The 21,421-nt window shown below is 35.2% G+C and overlaps 1 protein-coding gene across 1 annotated transcript in view; it reads left to right on the forward strand.

Moving 5' to 3' along the window:
- Positions 1-937: 937 nt before the first annotated feature.
- LOC133526536 (mitogen-activated protein kinase kinase kinase 7) overlaps positions 938-21,421 on the forward strand; it is a 41,374-nt gene continuing 20,890 nt past the window's right edge. The window contains exons 1-7 of the mRNA XM_061863213.1: positions 938-1,202; positions 1,281-1,580; positions 1,746-1,925; positions 3,822-3,957; positions 4,654-4,754; positions 7,330-8,163; positions 8,823-8,913. Of these exons, the coding sequence (XP_061719197.1) occupies positions 1,113-1,202; positions 1,281-1,580; positions 1,746-1,925; positions 3,822-3,957; positions 4,654-4,754; positions 7,330-8,163; positions 8,823-8,913 (1,732 nt within the window). The 5' untranslated portion in view covers positions 938-1,112. The remainder of the gene's footprint in view (positions 1,203-1,280; positions 1,581-1,745; positions 1,926-3,821; positions 3,958-4,653; positions 4,755-7,329; positions 8,164-8,822; positions 8,914-21,421) is intronic.

A 21,421-nucleotide genomic window follows, 5' to 3' on the forward strand; every position in this document is an offset into this window, starting at 1 on the left:
GTAAAAATTGAGTTTTTTTTTTAATACCACGACGGTGGCAAACAAGCATACGGCCCGCCTGATGGTAAGCAGTCACCGTAGCCTATGGACGCCTGCAACACCAGAGGTATAAAATGCGCGTTGCCGACCCTTTAAAAACCTGTACACTCCTTTTTTGAAGAACCCCATACTGTAGCCCCTCGGAAAAACCTCGGCAGGAAGCTCATTCCACAGCCGAAGCGTTCGCGGGAGGAATTTCCTCTTAAACCGTACAGTACGCGACCATTTAGGTTCTAGAGTGTGAGGATGAACACCCTGCCGACGGCGAGCGGTGCGGTGATAGAAAGCGGCCGTTGGTATCATGTCAAACAATTCTTCAGAGCACAGCCCATTGTACAAGCGGTAGAACACACACAAGGAGGCAAAGTCTCTCCTTAGACTTAAAGGTTCAATACCGCTTGTGAGTTTGGGATCGACGACGATTCGTACAGCACGCCTTTGGACTGAGTCGAATGGTCCAAGCTGGCATGCAGGTGCTCCTGCCCAAAGATGACAGCAATACTCCATATGGGGTCTGACTTGCGATTTATAAAGCAGCAGTCTTTGCCCCGGAGTAAACTATGTAATGGATTATATTGTAATACATTTTACAGTACATATGGTGCTACTTTACCGCACTAGTGCGAAAATTAGCATATTACGTTACTGTGTCGAACATTTAAAGGGCCATATGTACTCTAAAACGTTGTACGATACATGTGCGAATTGGTAATTCACAACTCGTGCCGATTAAAAGCACTCCCTTCGGTCGTGTTTTAATTTATCGCCACTCGTTTCGAATTTCCTAATTTTCGCACTTGTATCGTAATGTACTATTACAATTTAATCGAGCGTTCTAGCAAAAAATCGGTATTCTGTATAAACGATTGAGAACAACACTATTTATGTGACATTTCTTCTTCAGTTTCAAATATGGCGGCCCTGTCGCAGTTGCTATTCTCTGCCAAACAATACTGAGAAAATTGATATAACCAACCATTTTTACCTAATGATAAGTAATTTTAAATAAGTCTTTTAAATTAGTAATATTTGTAAGAACTAGTCAACTTGATAATGTGATATTTAGTGTACTCATGGCTTCTAATCCGCAAGATTCGCCTGTCGTACAGCAGACGTTAACATTTGTCGAAGAGATAAATTACAGTGAGATAGAAGAGTTACAGGTAAATATGTCTAAACAAACATATGTATTTATTGTTGTTGTTATTAACAGTGACGTGATATAATTGGTTTGTCAACAGGTCGTGGGAAAGGGGGCGTTCGGTGTTGTGTGGAAGGGTCTATGGCGGAACACATTCGTGGCTGTGAAGCATATCAACTCAGAAGCTGAGAAACGTGAGTTCGCGATAGAAGTGCGACAGTTGTCGCGTGTGTCGCACCCGAACATCGTGCGGCTGTATGGGGCGTGTACACAGGGCACAAATGTATGTCTGGTGATGGAATATGCTGAGGGGGGCTCCCTTTATAACGTCCTACACAACCGCCCGAAGCCTAAATACACTGCTGCTCATGCTATGAGTTGGGCTCGGCAGTGTGCAGAGGTAAATATTGACCATTATAGCTTGTTTGTTGCTGATCATATTTAAAATGCTACGGCAGATAGTATACTGCTGTAAATGAGCTTATTTTAAATGTCCTGCAAGCATTGAAATCCATATATTATAATCATTACAACAAATGCTGATAAAGTCCTATTTTAATTCCAGGGTGTTGCATATCTCCACTCAATGAAGCCCAAGCCTTTAATACACAGAGATTTAAAGCCCCCCAACCTGCTGCTGGTAGGTGGTGGGCAGTGCTTGAAGATTTGTGACTTTGGCACTGCTGCTGATAAAGCTACATACATGACCAATAATAAAGGCAGTGCAGCGTGGATGGCTCCTGAAGTAAGTGTATTATTTTACTTTTATACTCTGTTCTGTACTTGAGCTGTATATAAATTGTTAACCCGTTGACTGCCAGAGACATCAAATGATACACAAGGCTACAGCCCAATATCAAACTTTGCGCATGTTAACAAGGTTCACAATGATGTTCAAAGGGTTAAACGGAGACTATGATTCTCTTTTACTTACATTTATTTATTCACCCAAATCTGTTCAGCTGTTATTCCATGATTGAGTCATTGACATGTAATGGTTCACATTTATATTACTAGAAGCATTAGCCTAAAACTCTTTCTGGCACACATTAATTAATAAATAAATAGTACAAAATTCCCACTGAATTGAAAGATAAAGTAGACAACAGGCAGTCTTTTCATTGAAGGGTCTCTTGGAAAGAACTTATAGTGAGTACCTGTGAGTAGCATTAATGTAGTTAGCAAGGCAAGTCCTCTCACTCTAGTAACAGATGAGATACCAGCTGACTGCATTATTTTAGAGGCTATATTGTCACTACTTTAAAAAAACTTATATCTTGATCTGTCACTTGAAAGAAAAATGTGGTCACTATGTATGGAATGCATATGTAGTGACAATATCTTTCTATACAGCTCTCAACTAGGTAAAGGGGTTTGGATACCCCTGTTCCAAGGCATTGTAATGAATTTACACTTAGCCTATACCAAGTTGTTATATGTACTTGTCATAAGCATTCTTTACTCAGGAGGGGTTTGTTTATTAGTAATTTATTTAATTATGCCAGCAATTCACTTCTTGGTATGTTATCTTATCACATTGTATGGCTGTTACTTTTATAAGGAAAGAGAAATGTGAAATGTATGTTTGGATAAATATGTTGTTATAGCTTCAAATTAAAATGAATATAAATAAATAAATAAGTAAATATTATATAGTAATCATACACAAATCTCACAACTCTAAGACTACATTCTACTCTAAGCTCAATAAGGCTTGTTTGTGGGTACTAGATGACAAAATGTATAATTGATAGGTATAAGTTAAATAATTATACAGGATGAATCATAAGACGTGAGCAGAAAAAATTGTAACACTTGAGTCAGATACGATTTTTCTAAAGTAACCATACTCTGATGCCACACGTCGCACTGAAAATCGGCCTCCATAGAAATAGAAACCAAAGTCTTGTATTGGAATTTTTTTTTATTGGAATAGCTTTTGTTGAATTTTATTATGTCCCAAAATGAATCTTAGCTAATTTGGTTGGAAAAATAATTAATTATATTTTTTTTTCAAAATCTTTGTATGGCGCGTATCAGAAAAATCGAGATTTCTCCGAAAATAAAAAGTTTACCGTAATATCCTGACAGATGGTTTTAAAACCAATTATTCTTGAATTTTCCACATAATTAGAATTTTCCTACAGGGTGCACTTTTTTATTTATAAAATCGATATATTTTTTTAATTTTTTGATTTTATTTTAATACGGTTAAACTCGTTATTTTGACTACAAAAAATGAATTTGAGTTTGATCGAACCAATAACTCACGCGTAGTGAATTTTTGTTCTAAGCAAATGTATGGAGCGTACAAGCAAAACGGATTTTTTTTTTCAAAAATTAAAGGTATACCGTAATATCCTTGCAGATGATTTAAGTACCAATTATTAAGGATATTTTGACATAACGCGAACTTTTCTACCGTATGTACTTATTTAATAAAAAATTTCTTTATTGCTCTTGTTATTCGAGGGATAGTGAGGCAAATAACAGAAAAGGCTAAATTATTGCTATGTAAAATGCCAAATTAATATTGTATCAAGCAGAAACGTCTGTGAGTCTAACCCAAGACAGTAAATTTTTCCACTTTTAAATTTGTAAAATGCCTGAATATTAACAATATTGTTTGCTTCTGTTTTAGGTATTTGAGGGATCAAACTACACAGAAAAATGTGATGTCTTCTCGTGGGGTATTATTCTATGGGAGGTGTTGTCTAGAAGAAAGCCTTTTGAAGAAGGTGGTTCAGCATTTCAAATTATGTGGGCAGTACATTTAGGTAATGTTTTGTCTCATATTATGGTGATGTTTAAGACAGAAACTAAACTAGTTGGTTGTTTATAATTTCATGCTTGACTTGACTTTAAATCCTACTAAAACACATTTTCGTTTTTATAAATGAAAATGGTTAAAAAATAGATAATTTTTTCAAAACATATTTGTAACCAAGCTAACACAACCGCATTGGTATCGTAGAAGACGGCAAATCAATAAAATACATCTAGAATAGGTAAGCCTGAGGCCTAAATGCGAAAAATGAAAATATTTTTTTTTGTTATGTGTCATGTTCATATTTTGTTATGTTGCATATTCGTGCGATAGAAAAGCAGATAAAGAAATCTTGGTTTTGGTTTTTCGCATTAGAATTTGTCTCGCGTAAATTTGTGTATTGTGACGCTAAAATAAAAGACCTACACTGAGATTAAACATTAGCATGATTTTCGCTCGTAATAGAATAGTAGTTGGCATCAAAACAAATATCATATGATCAAGTACAGTTGGAGCCCTAATATATCTATACATTTTCCTAGTATGGCGTAGCTTGGGTAGGTACTTAAGTTGAGTTACTTTGCGTACTACCAATGGAGTCGTCAGGACAATACACTCAAAATTAAATAAATTGACTAGAGTTATAATTTGATCATATTTTGACATTTTGTTTGAGAATTCTAATTTTTTTCTAATGTGATTTCAGGGCAAAGGCCAAATCTAATACAGGGATGTCCCGAACCCATTGAGCAACTAATGACACAGTGTTGGCACAAGAAACCAGCGGAAAGACCCAGTATGGCGAAGGTGAGCTGTCCTTAACATTTTCTGGCTGTAATTTAAAATTTGTGTAAATGTTACTGCATCAGTTTAGTTTGCGATACGTGTATTAAACCTTCGAGTCCCCTGGGACTATGCCTGCATAGACAACATAGAAAATCCCTAATTTCCAGGTGTTTTTGATTCTTCATACAATTTGGTAGGAAATAGGATGTTGCGTCCGTAGGAACTTATCTACTGACGCGATATCGCCTCCACGGTACTAGAGGGCAAAGTGAATTGATTGTAATAGAGAGGTAAAGTCCAAGAAAAAAGCGTGCTCCTTATTTTGACATCCAAATCAGATGGCGCTGTACTGTGCCATATGTTATGCGGTCAAACGTCAAGTTTTGACAGAGTAGCTGCAAAATGTATAGAGCTATACAGCGCCATCTCGTTTACTTGTCAAGTTCGAAGCACGAAATTGTCTTAGATTTTACGCATTCAATGTAATTAACCCCTTTGTAGAGGGGTTAAGAGGAAAGGAGACAGCCGCTTCTCCTTACAAACATAGTTCCCGTTTTTCTCTCTGGATATTCACATTATGAAAAATAATTACTACATAATTTGATGCATATTAACCATAGCTATGCCCCTACGTTTCACTTTTTGAGAGCGGAGCCGATACCCGCAGATCCGGACGTGAACTTAACCTGGACTTTAACCTTTTCCTAGAGGAAACGGTTCTTGGCGGGCACGTGTAGTTCGGATTGTTAGTACTACTTTCAAATATGAAGTTTTTACATACGGAGGAAGAGCAACTGTCAAAAATGTTCATAAGTGCACTCTATTAAAACACGCTAAGGTCCATTTTCATTTCACAGGGTTGAAGGAGGAAAACTTGCCGTATTTACATTGTGCTGAATGTGCTCATTTCAAAATCTGCACATTTTGTGACCTGCAGGGCTATTATGGTCATGAATTTTTCACCTGCCATCCCGGCATAAGACGGCCGTCCCGTTCTAATAAGTGTATGGGTGCAAGAGTGACGTTAGGTTTTTGTATGGATAATAAGATCTGCTCGCACATTTTGCGATGTGCCCATTGTGTGATCTGCACATTTTGCGATCGTGTCATTTTGCGATCTGCCCATTATGAGATCTGCACATTTTGCGATCTGCCTATTATGAGATCTGCAAATTTTGCGATCTACCCATTATGAGATCTGCACATTTTGCGGTCTGCTCGTTGTGAGATCTGCACATTTTGCGATTTGCTCATTCTACGTAACCTGCACATTTTGCGACTTGCACATTCAGCTATGCATCCAAAAATAGGAGCAAAAAACAGACTTCATACAAATGTTTAAATGCTCCGAACTCCTATAATGACAGAATTCGAAAAAAAATCAAACGTATGGGCATAGCTGTGGTTGATATAAAAAAATCGTACCAAAATATTTTCAATAATGTAAATATCCAAAGGGACCTCCAATTTCGTCTTAAGGAAAGAGATTCAACACGAATATTTTATCAAATACTGCCACATATAAAGATTATGTATACATAATCTTAACCGGCCGGTCTGGCTTAGTGGGTAGTGACCCTGCCTATGAGGCCCGTGGTCCCAGGTTCGAATCCCGGTAAGGGCATTTATTTGTATGATGAACACAGATTTTTGTTCTTGTGTAATGGACATTTTCTATGTATATAAGTATTATCTATAGATTAGAGTATTTATTTCATGAAAGACAATTACATAATAAATTTGCATTGATGTTAAAAATATAAGAATTTCTATCGTGATAGTCAAAATAAAATAAAAATGAAAATAATAACAATTCTAATGAAATAAAATTATAGTTCCTATAAGGATTGTCAATACAATTAGAATAACAGTAACTATGTAAATACTTACAAAATCCAAATTATAATTTTACAATGTCAAAACTTACGAAAATACAAGAATAATAAAAATAAAAACGATAAATTAATAAAATAAGAATAAGAATAATTTATTATCATAAAATAATACAAAGTAAAAGTTGCACAAATGCTGTCCTGTGTGTCCCAAACTAGGCTGAGCCTGTATCTTGGGACCAGGCTGAGCCTGTATCTTGGGACCCACCGAAAATAACACAAATAATATCTCCCAATAAGAATCGTCAACAAACAACAATATAAAAAAAAACATTGAAATTGTATCTCCCAATAAGGATCATCTGTGTGATAAAGAAAACAATGTAAAAAAAAACAATAAGAATAAAACAATTTCTGAATCGAAATGTCAATTCCATGAACTCATTTATTGAGTACAGAGGGTTTTCCATCAATATACACATATGTATATCGTCGCCTAGTATCCATAGTACAAGCCTTGTTTAATTTGGGGCTAGGTCAATCTGTGTAAGATTGTCCCCAAATATTTATTTATAGTGACATTGTTTAAAGCCCTTTACATTTGGTATATTACGACGAAACTAGTAATGTATGTCCATCTTTTCCTTTATTTTGTCTGTTATTTTAAATATTATTTGATTGTTAATGATATATATCGTATGATTCTCGTAAATCAATCCTAATTACCATAACTTAAAATCGTTTTTAACAATATCATATTCCAGGTTGTAGAAATAATGGCGGCGTTGTGCGAATTCTTCCCCGGCGCGGACACTCCCATCAACTACGACGATTGCGAGGACGATGACTCTGAAAGCATAGACGAGGAATACATGATCACGTACAACGACACCATGGATAGCCTCGACCGCGAAGATCTCTCCAACACCCCCACAAACTACCCTGTTGAAACCCAGTCCAACCCAGTACCTCTCCGGAACAAACCTCCCACCTCCCCTAGGCCCCGAAGCTTCGTCGAAACACAAGTATCAAAACTCCAACACATAATGGCTGCCGAAGCACAACCAAAAACATCAGCCTTAGCTAGAGAAGAACCAGACATACACAACCGGATAGGCCCCGTTAACATCCCACAGCAATTCCGAAAGCCGGAATTGGACAGGTCCCCTGTCATACAGACTACTTCAAGCTCCCCAGTGCCGGGCAGAGGCCCTATAAGCGAAGGAAGCACGCCTCAAGATACATTAAGAGTTATAAGGAGTCCTAATATTTTCAGTGAGAGTTCATCGCCTAGAGGAATCTCTCCTATAGTCAATTATAACATCGGTAATATGAACCCTAGGCATATAGACATAGAGCAATATTGGAACAGTCAGAGCGATAAGTTATCCCCTGCAAGGAGTCCTTTGGCCAGTAATACAAGTAATTCAGTACGGGAGGACTACAATCAGAACTTTTGTGACAGATTAAGCGCAGGAAATAGTCCAATGACGCCAATGAACGAGTGGAAATGTAACAATAACAAGATGTACAATGGAAATGTACAGAGATTGCCGGCGGACGCGAGATATACACCTTTACAGATTGAAGTAGATCCTGTGAGTAATGCTTAATATTTTGTATAAGTAATGTCCTAATGCTCGACACTCACTTATTGTTGACACCTTCAATCTTATTCATACCAAAGGAACTGACTAACATCATGTCAATTAGGTGTTGGAGTTAGGGTGTCAAATATTGGGGTGTTTATTTTTCTTCCGAATTAGTAGTACCTAAAAGCTATTCTTAATAAATGAAAATTTATTTTAATTTAAATCATTCTCAATACCATATACAACGTATGAAATTGCGAAAAACGATTCTTAGAAATATTAGATAATACAAAGTATATCTAAGTTATAATACAAGCGAAAAATTAATTTTACGTAGAATTTGAGATATCGTTTGAGAAGGCGGGAAATTAAACGGATGTCGAAAAATCATAATAGATAGGATAAATTAAAATGATCTGTTTCTTCCTCAACTCAAACCAACCTGTACGAGTAAGTCTTATGATTAATTTGGGTACATCAAATTTTCTGAAACATTTTGTAAGACACTACGTCATATGTCACATACTGATTTATCTTTATCACCTAGATATACAACATTAGAATATACTATTTTAAATGCTTACCGAATCAGCTTTACTTCTCGTAAAATAACATATAGTTTAAGGCGACCTTGTTTTTGTTATAAGCTGAGTGCTTATTTTCAGAACGCGTGGGAGCTCAACCAAGATGACCAAGCGTTGTACGATTACGTCGGAGTCAAGAACATGGCCGGATTCGATAAATTCATCACTATGGGTAAGTTTTTGTCATTGACTTTGAAAGCCACAGAATTATGGGCCACTGGGGAAATTTAAAATCGTAGTTTTTCTATGGTAAATTTTCTCAACTTTATCATACTAAAACTTAATTGGACGATTGTGTTTTCTTTCCGCTGTATAAGTTCTCAATTTATCGAGAAAACCACTAGGATCAAATTGGATTAGGTCGATCACATTTGCCAAGCTTGCATGCTGATAGCTTTGTCCGTGATCTGTGTAGCCAAATAGACGGTGCAAAATGGGCATGGGGCAAAGCCTGCTAGACAGACGGGACGGCCTCGACACTAGACACCTACAATAACGGGCCGGAATAGGCACACTGTCGGATGTTTTGGTGATCGTGGCCTTTACCCAACAGTGGCAAAGAAAACAGTTGTCAACAGTTTTTATGATTTTAATAGCAAAAAAAAGCGTAATAGTATAATAGCAGGCTTGTCAAGTTCTCATAGAAACTTTTATTGATACTGTCAGAAATAATAAACATAAAAGTGCATTATAAGCACACACGAAAGTCGGATAATAATCATTACAACACCGCTGACATACATTTGTCCTGTAAAAAACTGTAAATTATTCTTGTTCCCATATCCGTCAGTAAAAAGAGTGATGATCACCATCTTAGTGCCTTTGATATTTACTTCATCCATACATTTCGTCGGACGAGACGTTTCGTCATGTAAGAAAAAAGTGCGAGGATAATGCGCTAGATGGTGCTAGTCGCCGTTTTACGTATTAATAGAACATAATGCTATTACAAGCTACAAATACAAGAATGAATTCAATTTGGTTGCTTTCCGCAATATCTAATTTATATATTTTAGTGATGTTTTTAATTTATTCATTATTGGGCTAAGTCTCGAATGCAAAGTGGAGATGTATGCTAAAACTATGCATTCAAAATATAACACATAATTCGCTTATACAAATTTTTATGCAAGTTTGCTTGCTTATTCGTATTTCTGTCCGGTTAAGTTAACCCTTTGAACGCCACGCCTATCGTACGCGGCGCGTAATCGTGAACTGTAGCTGCGCGCGTCATATGATGTCTCTGGCGGTCAAAAGGTTAAAGACAAAATTAATAGTTTAAATTTTTGCAGTATATTGTATATTCTTCATTTCTTCGGATGTCGCTACTATGTTAGGAACAAAAAGTATTAGGTACTCTTCATTTTTAATCTTCTTAATTTTTATATTACAAAAATATAATTTCGATGACTCGTAATCCTGCTTTTCATTTATAAATCCAGATAACTCGCTGATCCGTGAAATGTTGTCACATATGTCAGGGCAGCGGATTACAATCTGCTCCCTTCAGTTGTCATCTGCAAATACCACATCCGAAATCGTCAGTTGACATCCAAAACTCAGTTAATCGCTAGTAAATTTGGCACTGCTCGTGTGATTATCAACCTCAAAAAACTTTTTTTACCCTTTCGTTTCTTAAAATATATACCAATAAAAGGACATGCGAGTCGCACTGGGCGCGGTACTATTCTTATACAGTGTGTAAATCCAATACGACCGAATATTTAAACGGTGGTTATCATAGGTCCTAAGAAGCATATTGAGATAAATTGTGCTTAGAAATATAATGAAAATATTAACCAAACAAAATAACTCGGCTCGCAATGTAAAGCAACACACAAGTTACGAGCTTTTAAAAGTAACTGTCAACGCGTGGCAGTTACTATAAAAAGCTTGTATCTCGTAATGTCATCTGACTAAGACGAGCAAAGCGAAGCGCAAGGGCACTACCTACCTTTTCTCGAGGCCCTTCGTCGTTTTTTTGAACCCTCAACTTGGGTTTGGATTATATCAGATAAACAAAATTCTCGGGATATAATGTCAATAGTGGAAGTGTCTTATTAAGCATTAAAAAAGAACAATTGCGTAGCTCCCATACTTAAGATTTTATTCATATCATATCTAAAAAAAAAGCGGCCAAGTGCGAGTCGGACTCGCCCATGAAGGGTTCCATACCATTTATGACGTATTAAAAAAACTACTTACTAAATCTCGTTCGAACCAATTTTCGGTGGAAGTTTGCATGGCAATGTATGTCATATATTTTTTTTAGATTTTTCATTCTGTTATTTTAGAAGTTACGGGGGGGGGGGGACACACTTTTTACCACTTTGGAAGTGTCTCTCGCGCAAACTATTCAGTTTAGAAAAAAATGATATTAGAAACCTAAATATCATTTTTAAAGACCTATCCATAGATACCCCACACGTATGGGTTTGATGAAAAAAGATTTTTTGAGTTTCAGTTCTAAGTATGGGGAACCCCCAAAATTTATTGTTTTTTTTTCTATTTTTGTGTAAACATCATAATGCGGTTCATAGAATACATCTACTTACCAAGTTTGAACAGTATAGCTTTTATAGTTTCGGAAAAAAGTGGCTGTGACAGAATCGGACAGACAGACGGACATGACGAATCTATAAGGGTTCCGTTTTTTGCCATTTGTCTACGGAACCCTAAAAACCCCGATTTCGTCACTGACTCACTCACTGATGATCATCAAAACCCTTAGGGTACTTCCTGAAGTCGTAGGACGGTGAAATTGGTATGTAGGATTGTATTAATACATAAACAACAGAAAAAAACAAAAACTTGAAATTTTTTGCCCTTAAGGGAGTAGAATTTTGTATGGGGAATCAATAATTGCTGAACTGATTTTGTTGAAATTTGGTATGTAGATAGTTTTTGTTGCGGGGAAGGATAGTTTTCGACCCCAAAATCACCCCGTAAGGGCGAAAAGAGGGAGGCAAAGTGCGTTAGGGGGAAAAGGGGCTGAAGTTTGTATGGGGATGGGAATAAAAAAGGAGATTGTATTAAATATGCCCCCAGATACGTATTTCAGTCAAGAAAATCACCCCCAACCCTTTAAATTAGGTTATAGAAGATAGTATGCAACGTAAAAAAAAACAAGTGAAATCCCTTTTTCATGTAAAATGTTGCCAAGACGAAACCATAAGGCTTGCACTGTCGAAAAGTTATCAGATCTCTTGTAGAGCCAAGTTTCTAACTCTACTCATTTCGCTACCGTCACATGGGCGTAAGGTGAACATTTTATTCACTATTCATTATTTTTTATTATACCTCTTCAAGTGGCATATGCCATTTATGAATTTGGAGCCAATAGCCTACCGCTCCAAGGGAATACTTCTTGTAGCAACGAAACGGCCTAGCCACATTTTAACTAAGGTGTTGAGTTTGTGAAGTTATGGCTTATAGAGTTAGAAACTTGGCTCTACAAGACATCTGATAATTTTTTGACAGTGCGAGCGAGAGAAATTATATATTTAGTTTAATTTATTGCCCATATTGAATTTACAAGCTGTATATGTCGATAGCTGTTGCTTTCTTCGGTTGTTTAAATACGTTATAATTATAACGATATGATATCCGTATCCGTAAAAGGCAAAGTTTTTGGAATCCTTTGTTCTTCTCTCCGCACCCTGTGCGTCTCGTCTGCTGTCTCCAATTAATTAGGATTAACAATGTTTCTATTTGACCCTGTAAGATATTTAATGTTAATAGTCGAGTTGCATTCGCCAGGAACAACTGTACAATTAACTACTAATGTACCTACTTGTCCGCGCTTGGTTTGGGTGAAATTTCGTTTTTCTGGTAAACTAGTGAATCCAGTTTCGTAATATTCGCTAAGAGCCCTCTGTTTACCCTTCCGCGGCAGCAGAAAAAACTTCGTAAACAAACAAGCTTGGCACGGGACCTATTCGAGATGTTTATATAGAGCAGAGTTACATTTCTAAAAGATATAGGAAACTGGTATTTCGTACAGCAATGACTCATCTTGATATTTCTGCAGTTCTTGCCTATATTAGATATAAAAAGTCTCATAAGCTTAAGATTAACCAACATGCATAATCCCTACTAGTTTAAGATAGATTCAGTCAGATGGGTTGTCTGAAATTTCTGGGAATCGCTATGTATACACAGGTTTTTACGAGTACCAGTTATGATTTAAGATTTGCATACCTGAACTAAATATCATGAGCACAAAATGCTACTGGTAAAAAATAAGCATATTTTTTGCATCCTTCCTTGTGTATAATTATTTATTGTAGTATAATAGTAGTTCTCAAATCCTTATTCATTATTCCACTAAACAAAGCATCATGCAGCAATAGTATCCATACCTGTAGTAAATAAAAAAAAACTAGAGGATGTGTATATTACTGAAGAATAAATTACCCCATTATCCACTTTGGACGGGCATTAAACTTTAATTTTAAGCAGTTTTTGTATTATTCTTAATTATTAAATATAAATCTAAATAAAAAATATGCAGCAGTACGCATTTGTAGGTTTGTAATTAAATGGCTCATACACCCTTTTAATCTTTAATCTGTCCAAAGCAATTTAATCTAAACTCCAACGGCTTGCGATCATTAAAATGCCTATGCAACAAAAACAAATCACCAAGACGTTTACTCGAAATCAAAAAGACTTAAATACACTGGCAGAACTCATCAACAGAACCCATTTAGCTAGTAGTAACCCGTAACATACCATTCTTGACCATTCGTCAATCTTATTGCAACGTAATTAGGAGTACCATTAGTCAGTCAAGTTGCAGCTTGTACAGGAACATCAGTTATCTGTTCTGCGAACGACAAATGATCGCTAGCTGAGTCACTGTGGTCCTGCAAAGGACTTGGCTATTTCGGAGCGGTTACTCACGCGCAATGATGCGTTGCCGGCCTGGTGCCATACGATGCAATTTTCTATGTATGTATCCTTTGATTAGTGATGTATCCGTTGTATTCAGAAATAAGCCGAACTTCATTGTGTATAGAGTTGTGTCCATTGAATCCTATTGATATTCGTTATGTTGATAAAAGACAAAGTCCGAAAAAGCGAAAAATATTCTACAATTTAAAAAAGCTATCATAGTAGGCACAGGCACAGTCGAGTCGACTTCAAAGATAAGTTTAAATTTTTTGCCCTTACAAAGGATTTTTTGTCGTCGACTGTACGCCTATTTTAACTATGACATACCCTCTCCTAAACAATTACATTGGAGGTATGTCAAAACATTTATTACTCGTAAAACTCAAATACGGATGTAGAATCTATTCATTTTATTGCTGTTGGATCTTTATTGTTTCTGTGTAGGTTTTTATTACTTGTAAAATATTAATCAACTTCTGAATAGAATAACATAATCTTGATTGCTAATTGGAAGGATTTAAGAAAATATATCTACGTGTTGTCAGTCATGTAGGTATTTGATAAGTAAAAAAAAAAACTTTGTATTTATTTATTGTTATTTGACAGTAAACTTACAGCGCGTTGGTAATTCATTTTTCATTACACTTGCGCGAAAAAGTTCTTATTTCATGCAGGTGTACTGAAGGACAAAGGCCTATATTGTTCCCGCGGGAGTTACGTATTGTGAAAAAAGCTATAACTTCCTAGGGAGTTATACCTTTTTTAAATTATGTGACTAATTAATACTAACCAAGTAGCGTAAATGAGTTTTACTTTAAAAATACTGCCGTTAATAATTTAATATGTTTGTTTATGTTTAAAAATATTTAATTCGATTAATTTAATAGCCGTTTAAAATATTTTTAATTTTCAATTGTGGCTGAATGCCGAATAGGTCTGTGCCTTCGATACCTAACCTGTCAACAAATGGCGGACGAATGTTTCATATGTCACCGTATTGAAGAATAATTCCGCTTAACAATTAGTTTTTTATTCGCAAGTGTGATGAAAAACATTGTGTGTAAGAATATTGCAAACTCGGATCTTTAATTCCCTCCAGCCTGCGGCTCCACCTCGCTTCCAAGATTTCACTTACCCCCCTCGTTGCACAATGTACTATAATATTTCCAATAAAAATATAAAGATACGGGGAATCCCGTGACACGGGACACAAAAACAGCATCCGCTCGGTGTACCCGTACCCCTTATATTCCATTGAATCGGTGAAAGTATTGGCTTCGACTCCGTGCATGCCTACTAAATGCCCAAAACACTATTGTTATTACACGGGAAAGACTAAATTCGATAAAAATAATTACATATTAAGGTACAATCTCACACAAATCGATCTAGCCCCATATTAGAACTAATAATTAACGTATTACAACAGTGCCTGACCTTTGCCCAGCATTATTAAATAATACAATAGTACATTGTACAACGAGGGGGGTAAGTGAAACTTTGGATACGAGGGAATTAAAGACCCGAGTTTGCAATATTCTTACCCCCGGAGCTACACACAATGTTTTTCATCACACTTGCGAAGAAAAAACTGAATTTTAAACGAAATAATTCTTATTACGGTGACATATCAATCATTCGTCCGCTATTTTGTAATTTCTTGTCAGGTTAGCATCGAAAGCACAGACCTATTCGGAATTCAGCCACGATTCATAATTAATTATGTAAAAAAAATTAAACGGCTGTTAAGTTAATCGAATTATTTAATTTTAAACATAAACAAAAATATTAAATTATAAACGTCAGTATTTTAAAAGTAAAACTCATTTATGCTACTTGGTTTGTAAGTGACATAATTAAAAAAAAAGTTATATCTCCCCAGGGAGTTATAGCTTTTTTTTTTTCACAATCCATGACTCCCGCGGGAACAAAATAGGCCTTTGTCCTTCAGTACACCTGCATGAAATAAGAACTTTTTCGAGCAAATGTGATGAAAAATATATTATATCGGGGAAAACCCATAATGGCGCCACTGCCCCTATAAAAATGTAATAGATGGTTCCCATCTCCCATTCCGTCTGATAGGTAAACGATTTCTTTTTTGGAACAAACAGGAAAGTCTGCAATAACTTTTAGTTTTGTTTTTTATACATTTACAATTCTTTGAAATTCGTATTTGCCGGTCTTGTCCTTGAAATACTTTAGGTAGGTATCATTTGAAATTCTCCCGGAAACAGAATTTCACAAAATCATATTAGCAAAGTGGCTTTAAATTATTTGTTGCTTTGCTATTTTGAAATACATTTTGCCCAATCATATTTTAACCTATAAAAAGCTATTATTTAACCTGTTTCTCATGTAGAGTAAGGTAAGGTGTAAAAATATAAAAACAAAATGTAAATGGGTACATAAAACATTTTTAAGAATGTATAAATAATAGATAAAATGTATAAAATTTAGGAAAAAGCGCGTAAAAAAATTAAAAACGGATTTTTATATAATAAGTATCATAACAAAACAAATAATATATTAACTTTATTAGAAATAGGTATATTATACAAGAAACCAAAAAAATAAATTAATAACTCAAAAAAATATGGCGCATAATTCATGAACTGTGCGGCTAAATAAATTATTCTATTGATATAATTATAAAACATTTTAAAATGAATGAAATAGAAATAGTAGTAATTTTGCCCAAGAATTTCAATATAAAAATAAAATATCTGTTAAATGTAAAACACAAATTCGGGATCATACTGGGGCGCAGATGTGACAATGAGGGTTAAAAAAGCGACATGTGACAATATTTATAAAATAATTAAAGGTTTAATTATAGAAAAAGCCCTGAGTATGACATAATTCGAAACTAAACGTCATAAACTAGCCATACTAACTGAAGAATATCACCATGTTACTAAAACTAAAAGTAAACAAAAGAAGTACAAAACTAAGAAGTCTACAGAGAAAAAACAAATATTGTAAACCCAAATATAATAACATAGATAGATCAAAGGCGAAATAAAAAAGTTTGTTATAGAAAATATTAAAAGCAAGAGATGACAAAATCTAATAATCATTACGCATTTTAATTTCGTAATTAGTTTTTCTATTTCATATACCTACATATGAAGTTTGTTTCAATAACTATTAATTTATAGTTGTTATGTATAATTTACTGTGTCACAGAATTTATGGCTAGACTAGGTAAACATTTGAATTCATTTGCAATTCAAGAAAGGCATTGAATATGACCATTCATTTCAGTCTTTCTGACATTGATATAAGGTTCAATTTGAATTGGTCCGTGGGACAGGGTATTTCAGTCCACGCGTAGATATGTTAGTGTTATATATTGTCTTTGTGCACCTTTTTATTTTGATTGCATTCAAAGTAATGTGTCCAAGTCCTTAGCCCAAAATCTAGTCAAATAAAGCCATGTTCAAAACTTCTCTAATATACGTGAAAGGTAAAGGTTTACATAATTCTTCTTTTTAATATTTTATATATACCTTTAAACGAGCAATTCTTGTATATATATATATTTCTGTGATCTCGGAAACGGCTCTAATGATTTCGCTGAAATTTGGTATATGGGGGTTTTGGGGGTATACAATCGATCTAGATTAGTCTTATATTTGGGAAAACGCGTGTTTTCGAGTTTTCATGCCATTTTTCTTTCGACGCAGAATATGGTCGCTAATTTCGTGTTGCCGGCAACTGTCCGTCTGGTCCAGCGGGTTAAGACGCGGACGGCTAGAAACGAGTGTTACGGGTTCGAATCTCGCCCGGTGACTAACTTTTTTTTTTATATTTTAAAGTTTATATATAATTTTTAAATTTTTATTGTTTTAGACAAGTGTAATTTAGTAAAAAAATTTAGTTAAGATTATCACCACCATATTACAATAAATAGTTATAACCGAGCAAAGCTCGGTCGCCCAGGTACTATTTTATTTAACTATACAATCTTTCACCACTAAACCCTACACTGAGCACGGCTCGACATTCTTGCCGGTTTTTCTCGTTTTTGGCGCAGTCCGAACATCGCTCGCGCGCATGCATCTCAACACTAGATGCATACAAAAGCAAAGCAACGCACCGGTCCAGATGTGGCTCGCTGCATGACTCACTCGGAAGAGGCAGTTATTTTAGACCGTGTCCGCTTAGCTTCTAGGAAGCTCGGGACCAACGACCGATGGCCGCCCGAGTATTGTTAGACCTGGGTTAACAGCGGTTCCTTATTTTATTCTCGGTAAACTAAAAGGAGCGTCCAGGAAGCGTTCGCGGTGTCTTGCGGTTGCTAATCAAATGTGAGCCGGTCACATTTGAGTGCCGTGTCTTTGGGCGTGGATATTTATGTAACCGGAGAACGAAAATCATTGAGAATTCATGTTTAACTCGTTTTAGAATATCTACTTAATTTTATTATCTTTATTGCTGTTCAGACTATGCTCTTATATCATTCGAAAGAGTTGTGCTCTATGCAAGTGCCATTTTTAAAAATATTGGATATAAACACTGAAACACAGAAAAACTTAATATATGTCTTAAACATAAAATAAAAAAAAAAAAAAAAAATTAAAAAAAAAAGTTGAGTAAAACCTCTGCGCCCTCCGCCGCGGCGGTTATGAAATATATGCTACAACTTACCTGTATGAAATTGTGAGCAGAAGAACTAATGTTTTTAATTTGCGAATATAAGAAGATGAAACTTAACTACTCCAAATAAGTAACTGAATTAAAAAAAAAAATATTTATGGTATAAGTCGCTCAAATATGTTGGCTTATGAGAATAGAATAGTCTCAATAACCCTCTTCGACTCTCGCGTTAAATTTGAACGCAGAAAACAATTTCCTCTGTTATTTCAGTGCACATAACACAAACATATGATAAAAGCACATGTCGCGTCAGTATCGACGGTCGCAGATGGCTAGACGGATCGTCTTCTGTTTACCCGCCGCTTCCGCCGCGGCGTGCAGACAGATCTCTGAGGGAAATTGCGCATTTTCAGGCCTATGGATATCGTTGTACAATATGCCAATAATAATGTTTTAGATGACATTCATCTGTTTGATACGGCACACGTGACTTTTTTAAACACAAACAACAACATATTGGCACTACTTTACAAGTGCAGACCTCGTACCGTCAACCAAATAAATATCCAGTAACTACATACTTAGTCAGGTCATAAGTTCTGTTACAAAGATTTTAACTGATAAAAAGCTATAGGTAGGTGCATATCCCGGTTGAAAGCTTATTTAATGCTGAATTACTTACAATAGTTTTTATTAAGGTAATTTGCATAACAAAATTCTATGTAATATTCGGAAAAATGTTATAAAAAACATGCAAAAAAATACGCGACCTGTTCAAAGTGATTTTGATCCCTATTTTTTTTTCTTTCTTATATGGGTTGAATCTTACTTAAAACAAGAGCTGGATCGTTTCTCTTTCTTACATATATTATTAATTCATGTGTATTGGACTGACAAAATTGTAATTGTGTGTGTTTTACCAAACCTACTCGTTGGATGGTAGTCAAAAATTAGCGTGTCAATGAAAAGTAGCCCAAGTTTGAAGGGTAATAGCTGGAGTACAAACTTGTCGGAGAACTAAATGCTGGTGATAAAATAACGTTCTAATAAAGTAGGTTCATACAAATGAACAATTGTGCCTATTTTATTAATGTGACACTGATTTTTACTCCCTTCTGTATAATACCGTACATTAGCCTTACTACGACTGACTTGGCAGTGTCAAACTGGTGGTCCTGACTTAATTGAAGTTTTTAAAAGAAAAGTAGTTATAAAGTGAGTGAATGTGATTTAATTACACGAAATTTAAGGATATATAAATACTTTTTGATCATACTTGTAGTTGACTGTTGAATATGCTATCGGCACGAAATAAGATGACTAATATTTGAAAATCCCGCTGACATTACATGACATGATGTTGAGTGTGTACTACTCTGCTCTGGTGCCGATTTCACAATCATAAACCTTATTGAATATACGTACATAATATCAAAGAGAATTTGAAATAGAGGTGGATTGTCTAAAGAAAACTTTGCAGCCACAGTAAATTTACTGCCATCTTTCGACACATTATTAAAACTTTTAGAACGCCATTTGACTTTGAACCTTATTCTTTCACAGATATGTGATAAATTTGCTAAATATCAAAAAGTGGCGCCATCTCATAGATCATAGGCCAAAGGTATGGCGGCATCGTTTCGAGCGATAGCGCCATAACCTTTGGGTTATGCCCGTATAGATGGCGCTACCTTTTGATATTTAACAGATATCAGTGAAAAAAATAAGAATAAAAAGTCAAAAGGCGTTCTAAAAGTTTTAATAATGTGTCGAAAGATGTCAGTAAATTTACTGTAGCTACAAAATTTTCTTTAACAATCCACCTCTATATCAAATTCTCTTTGATAATATCCACCTAGATGTTCAATTAAGAGCGTTGCTTTTAGTATATAAATTCGAGGGATAAGCGGTCAGACCCGATAAGATATTTTTTCATTAAAATAAGAACTACACGCGCGTATCACATACTTAGTTCTAATTTCAACACCCTTTTGCTCAAGTTAGCGGGTTAAAAATGTATGAATGAATAAATAATAATTAGCACAGAATTAAAGCTTACTGAAGGCTATTTATAGTTACACTTAAAAAGTTTGATTGTTCAAACAAAGGAAAAATGTTACGAGCTTGTTTGAATTGTTTGGCTGAAATCCAGTTTGTGGCGAAACAACATTGACCACAATTTGTTTTCAAACATTTGAGGGTCACGATCTTCGTATTTGGCGTTGTTGACTTCACTTTGAAGTGCGTAATCCCTATACTAATATTATAAATGCGAAAGGATTTCTGGCTGTTATCTCTTCACGCTTAAACCGTTAAACATATTAAGAGGCCGTTATCGATTTTAGTCGCAAAAATGTCAAATTGATAGATTTAGCGCGTGAAATTGTACACCTTTTGTTAACTATTAAAAATAACAAGTACTGATTTCTATTAGCACGTCTTGTTATCTTTCATTATAATAAATCTTTATTTTTTAAAACAGACTCACTTAATTAGTAATGATTTTTTTTCTGATGGACGTTTAGGTAAACGCACGTAAAGCAGTGATTTTGTCGATCTTATTTGTAAATTTCGTAAAGTTTGGACTGCTAAAAATGGTAATTTTGTATTACACATATCCTGTACTTCAACTTTAATAAACTACATTTTTGTTATTATAAATTTGAAGTAGTGTAAATGAAAGTTAGACGAAATCAATTTTCTCCAGAAATTACTTCAAAGCAAGTGACAATTTCTCTGAAAATTGACTCAATTTCAACGTAATTTGGATACTTAAACAATCTACAACATTTGCTGAAACTGTTCTTATACATCATTTTGTATAATTTACTACCATAATTTTTTGATGAATTTTTAAAAACTATCTCTTCTCGTAAACCATTACCGGGGACGCACGCTTGCGACCCCATTATTAAAAGGCAAGATGAAAAAACGTACTAATAGAAACCAATACTTGTTATTTAGATATTACGTAACAAAAGGTGTACAATTCCAACGACTAAATCTATCAATTTAAAATTTTTGCTCTAAAATCGTTACCGGGCTCTTAAGATGAAATGATGTACGGAGATAGTTAGAGGCCCGAGGACATTAAGATAGTTTTTATCAATTATCATTATCATCATCGGACGCAGATTAAGTCGCAGGCAGAAGGTACTATACCTATATTTTTTGTTATCTTG

Source organism: Cydia pomonella, chromosome 16 (genome assembly GCF_033807575.1).
Source record: "Cydia pomonella isolate Wapato2018A chromosome 16, ilCydPomo1, whole genome shotgun sequence".
NCBI classification, from domain to species: Eukaryota; Metazoa; Arthropoda; class Insecta; order Lepidoptera; family Tortricidae; genus Cydia; species Cydia pomonella.